Source organism: Rhinatrema bivittatum, chromosome 8 (assembly GCF_901001135.1).
Source record: "Rhinatrema bivittatum chromosome 8, aRhiBiv1.1, whole genome shotgun sequence".
Classification (NCBI taxonomy): Eukaryota; Metazoa; Chordata; class Amphibia; order Gymnophiona; family Rhinatrematidae; genus Rhinatrema; species Rhinatrema bivittatum.
Window position 1 is genome coordinate 12,546,629 of NC_042622.1, and position 13,036 is coordinate 12,559,664.

General features: G+C 48.8%; 1 protein-coding gene across 1 annotated transcript in view; it reads right to left on the reverse strand.

Annotated features, from left to right (window-relative positions):
• Positions 1-12,521, reverse strand: part of NTSR1 (neurotensin receptor 1) — a 229,351-nt gene extending 216,830 nt beyond the window's left edge. The window contains exon 1 of the mRNA XM_029613861.1: positions 11,800-12,521. Coding sequence (XP_029469721.1) covers positions 11,800-12,471 — 672 coding nt within the window. The 5' untranslated portion in view covers positions 12,472-12,521. The remainder of the gene's footprint in view (positions 1-11,799) is intronic.
• Positions 12,522-13,036: the final 515 nt, after the last annotated feature.

The window sequence follows — 13,036 nt, forward strand, 5'->3', positions numbered from 1 at the left end:
GAGGTAGGTGGAATTAACATCGTTGATCCCCTGGAGTTTGAGAAACCAGCGGAGATAACATTAGAATCCCTTTGGGACCTCATGGCAGTAATGGCCCGAACCCTCAAACCTCAATCTCGATTACTGGGTAATTTCGAAAAAAACCTGGATTCGGTGGATAAAGAACATTCTCAAAAATTGCAAGAGCATGCTATTGCTATACCGGATATGTCTGCTAATATAAAACGAGTTCAAGAGTTTAATACTACCCTCACGAAGGATCATATAACATCTCAAAGGAGACTTGAGTCAATAGAAAACTATCTGCGACATCTGCATGTGAGGATGGTCAATTTTCCAAAAGTTTTGGGAGAGCCAGTTCTGGCGACCGAGACCCTAACGATACCAGCAGAAAGGGTGCCACCTGTGAAAAAAAGTATTATTTTTGCCTACTAGAAGGAGCACCCCCCAGATATCATCGGGAGGGGTCAGGGATGAGTTTGCAAACTTAACAGAGTACTTGGAAAATTCAAATTTGGAAATCCCAGAAAGAGCTGTTCTCTTTATTTCATTTTTCACTGAATTAGACATGGGTCAGCTGTTGAAAGCTTATTTTAAAAATATTAATATACCCTTTATGGGAGGGGTGGTCAGGATCTCTCCAGACCTTTCAAGGACCTCCCAACAACAGAGAAAGATGTTTCTTGCTTTGCGCCCTGAGGTCCTGACCAAGGCTGCGAGTTTCCTCTTACGTTTTCCATGTAAATGTTTTGTAAAATCAGCTGGAAATACATTTATATTTTTTCTGCCCAAACAATTGAGACAGTTCTTAGATGGGAGGGCATAAACCTATATTAACTGGGGTTAAATATTAAGGCAGAGTGTACAGCCGCAACTTTGAAATAATATTGTCTTTAATTCTCCTTTGTTTTCCCTTATCCTCCTCCCCCATCTTCATTTCCAATGAAAAACAAATTAGTAAATTGCATGTAAAAACGTATCACTATTATATGCATGGATGAATGTATGTAATGATTTTCAAAGAAGTATTATTGTTTCTGTATTACCATGCAAGGTTGTTCCTTGTTAAGTATTTAAAAAAAATCTGATAAATAAAAAAAAAAAAGAAGCACAGTCCAAATATATTCCATGTTTTAAGAAAGGTGGAACAAAGGTCAAACAATTGCTAGCATGGTTAAAAGGTGAGATGAAAGAGGCTATTTCAGCCAAAAGATCTTCATTCAAAAATTGGAAGAAGAGTCCATCAAAAGAAAATAGGATAAAGCATAAGCTTTGCCAAGTTAAATGTAAGATATTGATAAGACAGGCTAAGACAGTATTTGAAAAGAAGTTGGCTGTAGAGGCATAAACTCATAATAAAAACTTTTAAAGATATATCTGAAGCAGAAAGTCTGCGAGGGAGGCAGTTGAACGGTTAGATAATCAAGGTGTTAAAGAGACTCTTAAGGAAGATAAGGCAATCACGGAAAGATTAAACAAATTCTTTGCTTTGGTGTTTATTGAAGAGGAAGTTCGTGAGATACCTGATCCGGAGATGTTTTTCAAGGGTGACAATTCAGATGAACTGAACCAAATCACAGTGAACCTGGAAGATATGGATTGACAAACTGAAGAATAGTAAATCACCTGGACCAGATGGTATACACTCCAGGGTTTTGAAATAACTCAAAAATACAATTTCAGACGTATTTCAATTAATTTGTAACCTATCATTAAAATCATCAGTTATACCTGAAGACTGGAAGGTGGCCAATGTGACCTCGATATTTAAAAAGGGCTCCAGAGGTGATCTGGGAAACTGAGCCTGACTTCAGTGCCAGGAAAAATTGTGGAAACTGTTATAAAGAATAAAATCACAGAACATTTAGATAGACATGGGGGTAGATTTTAATAAAGTATGCCCGCGCGTACTTTTGTTAGCGCACCAGGCGCGAAGAAAAGTACGCCATATTTTAATAGATACGCGCATAGCCACGTGTATCCTTTAAAATCCGGGGTCGGCGCGTGCAAGGCTGTGCAAAATCGGCAGCCTGCGCGCACCGAGCCACGCAGCCTGCCTCCGTTCCCTCCACCCCCCCGCACCTTCCCCTCCCTTCCCTTACCTAACCCATCCCTCCAGCCCTATCTAAACCCCCCCTACCTTTGTTAGAAAAGTTACGCCTGCCTGAGGCAGGCGTAATTCGCGCTCGCCGGCCTGCGCAATTCCCCGGCCCAGGAGTGGTTTCGGTGGCCTTGGCCACACCCCTGAAACGCCCCCGGGCCAGAACCACACCCACGGCCCCGCTCCCGGATGACACGCCGTCGCAACACGCCCCCGACATACACCCCTAGCAAAACCCCGGGACTTATGCATGTCCCGGGGCTTGCGTGTGCCGCCGAACCTATTCAACATAGGCTCGGCACGCGTAGGGGCATGTTGGGGCAGGTTTTCGGGGGGTACACGCATATCTTACGCGCGTACCCCTTTGAAAATCTGCCCCATAGTTTGATGGGACACAGCCAGCATAGATTTACCCAAGGGAAGACTTTCCTCACAAATCTCTTACATTTCTTTAAAGGGGTTAATAAACATGTGGATAAAGGTGAACCGGTAGATGTAGTGTATTTGGATTTTCAGAAGGCGTTTGACAAAGTCCCTCATGAGAGGCTTCTAAGAAAACTAAAAAGTCATGGGATAGGAGGCGATGTCCTTTCGTGGATTACAAACTGGTTAAAAGACAGGAAACAGAGAGTAGGATTAAATGGACAATTTTCTCAGTGGAAGGGAGTGGACAGTGGAGTGCCTCAGGGATCTGTACTTGGACTGGTGCTTTTCAATATATTTATAAATGATCTGGAAAGAAATACGATGAGTGAGGTAATCAAATTTGTGGATGACACAAAATTTTGCAAAGTGCTTAAATCTCAAGTGGATTGTGATAAATTGCAGGACGACCTTCTGAGACTGGAAGATTGGGCATCCAAATGGCAGATGGAATTTAATGTGGATAAGTGCAAGGTGATGCATATAGGGAAAAATACACATTGTGTAGTTACACAATGGGGCGGATTTTAAATGCCCTGCGCGTGTAAATCCGGCCGGATTTACGTGTGCAGGGCCCTCGTGCTCCGGCGCGCTTATTTTGCATAGGCTGCCGGCGCGCACAGAGCCCCGGGATGCACGTAAGTCCCGGGACTTTGTAAAAGGGGTGTGTCGGGGGGGCGTTGCGGAATGACGCGGCGTTTCGGGGGCGGGCCCAGGGGCGTGGTGCCGGCCCGGGGGCATGGTCGAGGCCTCTGGACCAGCCCCCGGGTCGGGTGATGGCGTGCCAGCAGTCCGCTGGTGCACACAGATTTACGTCTGCTTTCAGCAGGCGTAAATCTGCCAACAAAGGTAAGGGGGGGGGGGGGTTTAGATAGGGCCGGGGGGTGGGTTAGGTAGGGGAAGGGAGGGCGAAGGAAAGTTCCCTCCGAGGCCGCTCCGAAATCGGAGCGGCCTCGGAGGGAACAGGCAGCGCACGCTGGGCTCAGTGTGCGCAGGTTGCACAAATGTGCACCCCCTTGCGCACGCCGACCCCGGATTTTATAAGATACGCGCGGCTACGCGCGTATCTTATAAAATCCAGCATACTTTTGTTCGCACCTGGTGCGCGAACAAATGTACGCATGCCCAATGTTAGGTTCTGTCTTAGGAATTACTACCCAGGAAAGAGATCTAGGCATCATAGTGTATAATACATTGAAATATTCTGCTCAGTGTGTTGTGACGGACAAAAAAGCAAACAGAATATCAGGAATTATTAGGAAGAGAATGTGAAATAAAACAATGGACGCCATAATGCCTCTGTATCATTCTATGGTGAGACCGCACCTTGAATACTTTGTGCAGTTCTGATCACCACATCTCAAAAAAGATATAGTTACACTGGAGAAAGTGTAGAGAAGGGCAACCAAAATGATAAAGGGGATGGAACAGTTCCCCTATGAGGAAAGGCTGAAGAGGTTAGGGCTGTTCAACTTGGAGAAGAGACGACTGAGGGAGGATATGATAGAAGTCTACAAAATCATGAAAGGACTTGAAAAAGCTAATGTAAATCAGTTATTTACTCTCTCAGATAATAGAAGGACTAGGGGGCAGTCCATGAAGTTAGCAAGTAGCTCATTTAAAACAAATCAAAGAAAATTATTTTTCATGCAGTGCATAGTTAAGCTCTGGAATTCATTGCCAGAGAATGTGGTTACAGCAGTTAGTGTAACTGGGTTTAAAAAAGGTTTGGATAAGTTCCTAGAGGAAAAATCCATAAACTGCTATTAATTAATAAGGAATAGTAGCTTGAGATCTCTTTAATGTTTGGTTACTTGCCAGGTACTTGTGACTTGGATTGGCCACTGTTAAAACAGGTTGCTGGGCTGATGAACTCTTGGTCTGACCCAGCATGGTAAGCCTTATGTTTTTATGTTCTTAATCGTGGCTAAAAGCATGCACACTGTGGATCCCCCTTCATGCTTTTAGCTGAAGTGAGGGAAGACTGTTTTCAGAAACTTATCCTCCCCATTTCATGTATTAATAACTCCATTTTTTCAAGGCTGATGTTTGCTGCTGGGGGGTTATGAAAGTAAGGCCCCCTACCCCCACAAAAACACAGATACAAACATACACAATGGGAATCTTTACCTCATCAGGATTCCCTCAATCTTCTGCAGGGATTTGTGCAGCCTGTCACCCGGAAATTAGCAGAATTTGAGAAAAATCGACTCTTTGGGTGATAATGAAACATGTTGCCAATTACTGTGCTAAAGTAATTAGATGTCCAGCAGTAACGAGCTATAAGGTGTATTTAAGAATACTGAAGTAAGGCAATGAAAGATTTTCAATCTACCTTTCTAGTACAGGCGAATATGCAGTCAGTAAAACCATGACAGTCTGTTGTGTTTATAATGCAGTCTGTTGTTTTATAATGCACTAGTAGGTAAGCAATTATATAATATTAAAAATGAAAATAAATAATACATGTCTACAGCATCCTCCCTCCCTTAAAAGTGATGGAATACCCTCTGCTGGCTCAGAGTGCACACGATCAGGAAGGGTTATTTTTAAAGCAACCTATCTGAGAGAGATATAAGACGGGCAGAGGACAAGAAGTATCAAAGTCATGTAAAAGGAATATGAGAAAACTGAACAACAGTGGATAAGAAAACTGGATGGAATGTGGCACTAACCTGCAGGAAACCCCAGGAGTGGTGCCTTCCCACCACTCCCACACATTTTAGTGCCGGAAAACATTCGCTCCCTGCACGGAAGCCAAAACAGCTTCTCTTGTGCTTCTGTTTCTTAGCTACAGACTCCTTTACCATATCTTAAGCCCAGGGCAGGAAATTGCCATCACGACATACCTCAGAGGATAATTCAATTGCAGGAGTTTTAATAAAAAAACAAAACAAAAAAACAGACAGGCGGTATTATTTGATCTCAGCCAAATCAGCTGAAAATAAAATGGAGGGGAAAAAGAACAGAGAAAGCCAGTTCACTGTGTCTCCCTGAAAGTAACCATTAGATTAACGCATAGAGACCCTCTGGGCTGAAATATAGCTTATAGCTGCCCTCCTGGCCTTAGCTGTGGCTTGCTGGCTGGTGATCCTTTGCATGGCATGAGAGATCCATGGTGTGAGCTCGGGATACTGGGGAGAGATATTTCTCCCCTTTCATGCCTGTGGGGAAACTGCTTACTGTCTCTGACCTGCTGAGTAGCGTTTCATGAATTCGGGAAGATTAATGACACTGCTGCTGGAGCATTTTGTGAATGTAAGTACCTGATCTTCCTAGGGTCAACATATTGAATGGGATGTGTGAGCAAACACAAAGGAGAAGCAATTACGGCTTTCCTTTCCTTAGTCTGTGACCTTTGCAGAGATTTCCTAGAAGATCTTGGGCACAGATGATTGGAGCAGCGGTGAGCTTTGCAGCAGTTTATGGAGGGCAGAGGTGGGTAAATGATGGCCCTGGACAATTTCCTTCTGGCCCACCATGGTGCTGAGCCTGGTCTTGGCTAGGCACAGCCAGAGCATGTCACCTGGCTGGAAGTGATGTGCCATCTCTGCCTTCCTCAGATGTCCGCTCCCTCAGTCCCTCAGACCGCGGAGGAGAGTCTGCCGGCTCATAGTCCACAAGCCAACAGACTCTCAGAGTAATGACCACAGAAAAAGACCAAATGGTCCATCCAGTCTGCCCGGAAAGTTTCCCTAGGTAGCAACTGCCACTCCGTGCAGGATACCCCCACGTTTCTCTTAAGGGTAGTAACTGCCGCTCCGTGCAGGATACCCCCATGTTTCTGTTAAGGGTAGTAACTGCCGCTCCGTGCAGGTTACCCCCATGTTTCTCTTAAGGGTAGTAACTGCTGCTCCGTGCAGGTTACCCTCATGTTTCTGTTAAGGGTAGTAACTGCCGCTCCGTGCAGGTTACCCCCGTGTTTCTCTTAAGGGTAGTAACTGCCGCTCCGTGCAGGATACCCCCGTGTTTCTCTTAAGGGTAGTAACTGCCGCTCCGTGCAGGTTACCCCCGTGTTTCTCTTAAGGGTAGTAACTGCCGCTCCGTGCAGGTTACCCCCGTGTTTCTCTTAAGGGTAGTGACTGCCGCTCCGTGCAGGTTACCCCCGTGTTTCTGTTAAGGGTAGTGACTGCCGCTCTGTGCAGGTTACCTCCCTGCCTTCTGTTAAGGGTAGTAACTGCCGCTCCGTGCAGGTTACCCCCGTGTTTCTCTTAAGGGTAGTAACTGCCGCTCCGTGCAGGTTACCCCCGTGTTTCTCTTAAGGGTAGTAACTGCCGCTCCGTGCAGGTTACCCCCGTGTTTCTCTTAAGGGTAGTGACTGCCGCTCCGTGCAGGTTACCCCCGTGTTTCTGTTAAGGGTAGTGACTGCCGCTCTGTGCAGGTTACCTCCCTGCCTTCTGTTAAGGGTAGTAACTGCCGCTCCGTGCAGGTTACCCCCGTGTTTCTGTTAAGGGTAGCAACTGCCGCTCCGTGCAGGTTACCCCCGTGTTTCTCTTAAGGGTAGCAACTGCCGCTCCGTGCAGGTTACCCCCGTGTTTCTCTTAAGGGTAGTAACTGCCGCTCCGTGCAGGTTACCCCCGTGTTTCTCTTAAGGGTAGTGACTGCCGCTCCGTGCAGGTTACCCCCGTGTTTCTGTTAAGGGTAGTGACTGCCGCTCTGTGCAGGTTACCTCCCTGCCTTCTGTTAAGGGTAGTAACTGCCGCTCCGTGCAGGTTACCCCCGTGTTTCTCTTAAGGGTAGCAACTGCCGCTCCGTGCAGGTTACCCCCGTGTTTCTCTTAAGGGTAGCAACTGCCGCTCCGTGCAGGTTACCCCCGTGTTTCTCTTAAGGGTAGCAACTGCCACTCCGTGCAGTTATCCCCAAACCTTATGATAACCCATAAAAATTGAAGCTAGCAACATTTTTTTGAGTGATAGGCTTTCTTAAAAATCCAGACAGTGCTGCTTGACGAGCTTTCCTTATGGACTCAGCCCTAGAAGCCGTCCTGGCTTTTTCCCTTATGCCTGAGTATCAGTTCCTCAGACTGTAGAAGTCGGGGGGCCTCTTGGTTATTGTCTGAATCCAATTCCTGTTTTTCCCCTGCAACCCAAACTGGTCCCTCAATGTACCCCTGGGGCCCAAGATGCAGAGTGAGCACTCAGAGCCCCTTGGGGTAAACTGCATCTCTGAAGACATCTCCTGGATTACTCAGCCTGTGCTACTCCGATGCTTATGTGATTCATCGGGCAACTTCTAGAGAAAACCAAAGCTGCCTTGTGAGAAGTGCAAGTCCTAGGCAACCCTTTTTAAATGTAATAAACTCTATTGATAAAAAAAAAAAGTATATAAATTTACAATAGCAAGAATTAAACGCAGCACTGGGTTCAGTTAAATTGGAAATGAGATGCAATCCATAGCTGTTCTAGCAGGCACACACTCAGCTCCTTGCACTAGGAAGTCTTGAAACGTACAAATCTGAAGGAAGGAGCACTGGAGGTGTTTGCTTTCCATTGACTTAAAAGGGCATGAGCATATTTGCATGTATAAATAGTTCGTGTGCCAGGCTCATTGATATGCTAAAGCAGAGCTTCGCCAGTGCCCCAGCTGCCTCCTTGGGCAGAGTGCATCAGATAGACGACGCTTCCTTAAACGCTTATCCGTCGGGCGCACAGATACCTGGAACAGGAGGACGCTAGCAGTGCTGTGCTTCCAAGTCCAGAAGAGCCGTCATCTGCTTCCCACCCTGGGATTCTGGAGCAATGCTGGACCAACACGGCGAAGGCTGACAAAATTCAGCGCAAGACTTATAGATATTTCAGAAATAAAAGCTGCGATACTATCATTTGCTTGCTGCAAAAAAACGATTAAGACGAGCTTCAGGAGTATCAGCAATGCTCTCGCCGCACTGTTTGACATCACCACCAAAAACTACCTGAGCTGTTAAGCTGCCTGCAAACACAAATTTTAGTCAGATGCAAAATTACTATTTCACATAAATCTGTATTTAACCCTTTCAGACCCTGCTGCTGGTATCCGCAGAGTGTGGGCACTGGAAGCGCTACATGAAGAGGTCAGATACGGTATTACAGCTTTATACTGGGCAGGGATATCTGGCGGGGCCGTGGGAACCAAAGACCTTGCCTTAACACCTTCAGGAGCACATGCCCGGCTGTTTCTCTTACTGAATAAAATACCAAAGCAATATATGCGGATTGAAATCCTGTACTGATGTTACGTGTTCACCAATCACCTTGGGAAGGAGGCTCACACAACAGCAAAACTCATACGTTTTAAGACTTCAGGTCAGAAGGAAGGCTTTAAAACATTTGCTGTTGTATTAGTACCAGGAGAGCTTGAATGCTTCGGGGAGCCTAACTCCATCACTGCTTCTAGCACTATTAATCAGATCCGTAGCACTGCAAGACTTGGGCAGCGCTGAACAGATAACTCGGAAGAGAGTCCCTGCTCCATGCAGACAAGACAAATAGGAGGCTTCAGGAAATGCATTTATTACAGCAAGCGTGCTTAAACTCCCCAGGGCGAGGATCAGGAAGAGCCAGGCTTTGATTTTAAAGGCAGCCTCAGAAAGCTGGGCTTTTAGGCAGGATTTCAGGGGCCTGACTCACCAGCAAACGGTTCAGCGAGGTGGAAAAGGTGGAGAGGGGCACATGGAGGAGTGCGGCAGAAAGGGGGGAGGAGAGAGTGAGGAGCTGCAGCGTGAACTCTTGTAGGTGAGTAAGAAAAGCTGGAACAGTGTGCAGGAGTGGATGGGAAGGTGTAACATGGGCATAATGGTGATGTAGAAACATGTTAAAGCTATTTCGCAGTATGCGGTAAACATCGCCATGCAGCTGACATGGGGAGAGATGTTTCACTGGAAGACCTGTGAGCAGGAGGTCATGAGAGTGTGCTCAGAAAGGAAGGGACTGATGCCGGCGATGACATGTGGTACTGGTGCTTTGGATGTGTGCAGAGGAGACGCCTGTAGCTGGGGGTGGGGACCGGGAGGATGACACTGTCATCCACAGAGGAGAAAGGGAGGAAGGATAAGACATTCTCCCCGGGCTGTGCATCCAGGCAAGCCATCTTGGACAAGCACGGTGACAGCTACACCTGAATTCTCGGTGACATTTCTGGTGCAAAAAAGGTACATCTGGGAACCATCGGCTTAAAGATGGTACTGAAAGCCCTAGATGATGTTCAGAGAGAAGAGGAGGGCTCAGGCCCTAAGGCACAGCTGATTAACAGCAGTGAAGGAGGATTCAACAGAGGATAAGGGCAATAGGAGAGAGGTCAGAGGAGACCCAAGATAGAATGAAGTCCAGAAAGATGACAAAATGTGCATAAAATGTCGATGGTGAGTGACATTGCCTTTCCTTGGGCCAGCCAAAATAAATATCTGAGCATTTACTGAGCATTGTGGCCTCTCTTCTCCCATCTTCAGATGCATGCGACTATTACTACTACTTCTACTTATTTCTTCTATTGCGCTACTCCACCTCCTCAGCACTGTACAAACACATAGAAAAGGCAGTCCCTGCTCTGTAGAGCTTACATTCTAATCAAGACAAACATACAGGGCAAAGGAAAGGTTGGGAATTTGATGTATTAAGAAAATGGTTAAAAACTAATGAGTTTTTATTCATTAGTTTTTAACCATTTTCTGAGCGGGATAATCAGGGGTTAAGACTGAACAGCAGTCTCTGGAATTTTAGATGGGATTTGTCCACTACGCATTGTGTAAAAATGTTAGTAGGAAAGCCGAAAGTCCGGAAAGATCCACCTTCTCAGAAACTGCTGATGGCAAGCTTGCTGTGCCTGTTTGCCTCTGCCTCATCATGGTTAAACTTTGAATTACTAGCTTTGTGTGTTACTGAATATTTTTCTCATAAGAGCCTGTACAAGGATAACACAGCAGCACAATTATTTGTTAGAATAATGACCTTGGTGCCTTCAGAAGCATTTTTCTGTCATACAGATAGATAAACAGATAGATAGATAGATAGATAGACAGACAGACAGATAGATATAGGAATGCGTAATTTTGAGCTAAGATCATTAATATTTTGAATGTTCAATGATAGCAACAGACGTATTCATTAGAGAAAAAAAACAGCAACATATTTCCAAGGAAGTTCATTCGGCTTCCCAGACTCTCTGTCAGTAAAAGCAGCTACAATTCATGTTGAGGAAGCAATCGGAGTCTTATGGGGAATTGCAAACTCTCTAACTGCAAAGAGTCCGCGGATCTCCGTGGGGACAGAATCCGTTGCCCCCCACCACAGGACTGGCAGCCGAAACCCCGGAGTCGCTCCATGCTCAGCATCTTCCTTCCGGAGGGGGGCTGCTGCTATCGTTATTAGCAGTGAGAAGGATTCTCACTTTCTGAATCAGTCCCAGGAAGGAGCTAAGCCCCCAAACGTTTCTATGGGACGTCCTGCTCCCCGCCTCTGTGATAAACGTCTTCAGGTGGATTGTGATATTTACAGACAAAAAAAGCCGCGCAAAGACCGCCAGCTGAAAACTGTGCATGAAAGGAAGAGCTGCAAATCCTGCGCGCACCTCCCTGAAGCCTTCTCCCCGCTTTCCCTCTTTCACGATCGGTCTTTGATAAACTCGGACCTCCCGGCAGCTCAGCACGTTAGCATGAAAGATAAGCGCCTTCCCACACGAGGGAGACGGCAGATCGTCCCCTACCGGCGCCCGAATTTCAGCCCAGTGACCGCCACCCGCAGCCCCTCGAAGGGGCTCATGCTCCGGATTACAAATTCTGCTCCACTCCCAGACAAAACTCTACCCCGGGGAACTCCTGGTTTTAGAGGGTCCCTTTTAAAGGGCTACATCTTGCAAGGAACGGGCGAGAAAACGGAATGAGTTTACCGACAGCCAAAGCTTGAGGAGGAGCCGAATAAGCGTGTCCTGTGTCTGGTCCAACAGCCCCAGGGGCTGGGTCACATCACCCTTTGCACTCGCCACCTCATTCCCTCACTCCCCATCCTAATTTCGGGCTTTACGGAATCCCTAGCAGAAAACTGCTTGGAGCCCGGGAAACGAAATCCTTTCATGAAAATCCGCAGGAGCGCCGGGAAGGAAAGTAACAGGTACAGCCCCGCCTCACCCGGGAGCAGAATCCAGATTCAGTTCTCATTCCGGTCGGGGCTCTACAAGCTGGAACTAAGATCTGGTGGATGGGGCTCCTGGGAGGCGCGTGCGAGGGATGCCCCTGGGAGCTTCTTTCCCGAGACTAGCCCACGGTTAAAGGGCCACATCGCCGCCCGGCCCTCGGAGCCACTCACCTGGATGATGAGCTTGAAGGTGGCCGTCTGGACGATCCTGGTGCAGATGAGGCTGTCCGGGCTCTGGTCCCCGGCGCCGTAGATCTGGCCCATGCTGAAGACCATGGGGGTGGCCAGCAGCAGGGAGGCCAGCCAGATGAGGCTGATGAGCTTCTTGGTGCGGCTGCGGGACATGATGCTCTTGGCCTTGAAGGGGTGGCAGATGGCCATGTAGCGCTCCACGCTCAGGCTGGCGATGTTCAGGGCGGTGGCGTAGGTGCAGGCGTCCCGCAGGAAGTAGTAGCCCTTGCAGACGGCGTCGCCGAAGGCCCAGGGGTGGTGCACCCAGATGAAGTTGTACAGCTCGATGGGCATGCCCAGCAGCAGGATGAGCAGGTCGGAGAGGGCCAGGCTGGCCAGGTGGTAGTGCACGGTGCTCTGCAGGTGCTGCAGGGACTTCTTGCGCGCCAGCGTGTAGGCGGTGATGGAGTTGCCCGTGCAGCCCACCAGGAAGAGCAGCAGGTAGACGACGGTCACCAGCACCTTGGAGTAGATGTCCGTGTTCACCTCCAGCTCGTCCTGCGCCCTGCCCTGGCGGCTGAGCCCGGAGCCGTTGGAGGCGTTGAGGGGGGCGGTGGGGAGGAGAGGCGCCTCCGGGGCGCCGGGCGGGAGGGCGCTGGCGTTCAGGCGCATGGCTGGCGGGGAACGGGCGATCGCGAGCCCCCCCCCTGCGCCCGCCGAGCTGCTCCGGGACACTTTGCGCCAGGCAGGCGGGAAAACTTGCAGCCCGGGCGGAGAGGGGCGGGGCGGGGAGGCTCCGCCCCCTCCAGGCTTCGCTGCGGACAGCGATTGGAGCAGGCGCCGAGCAGCGACCCCGCCCCCAGGAGCAGGCAGCGGGGGCAGCGCGTTCCCCCCCGCGCTTCCAGGCGGCGCGGCCACTTGCTCCGCTGCCGCGGGAGAGGAAGAGAGGCACCTGCTGCCGGGGCCAGGGAAAAGCAATGCCTTCCTTCCAGCGGTGGGTGGCCTGCATCCAGATGTGAGGGTCAGAGCACAGCCCCGTTTCCATCCAACTCAGGGTGTGCAGCTCCGGGGTCCTGCATCCAGATGTGAGGGTCAGAGCACAGCCCCGTTTCCATCCAACTGTGGGTGTGATGCTCCGGGCTCTTGCATCCCCAGCTGTGGGTGTGCAGCTCCGGGCTCCTGCATCCCCAGATGTGGGTGTGCAGCTCCTGCATCCAGATGTAAGAGTCAGAGCACA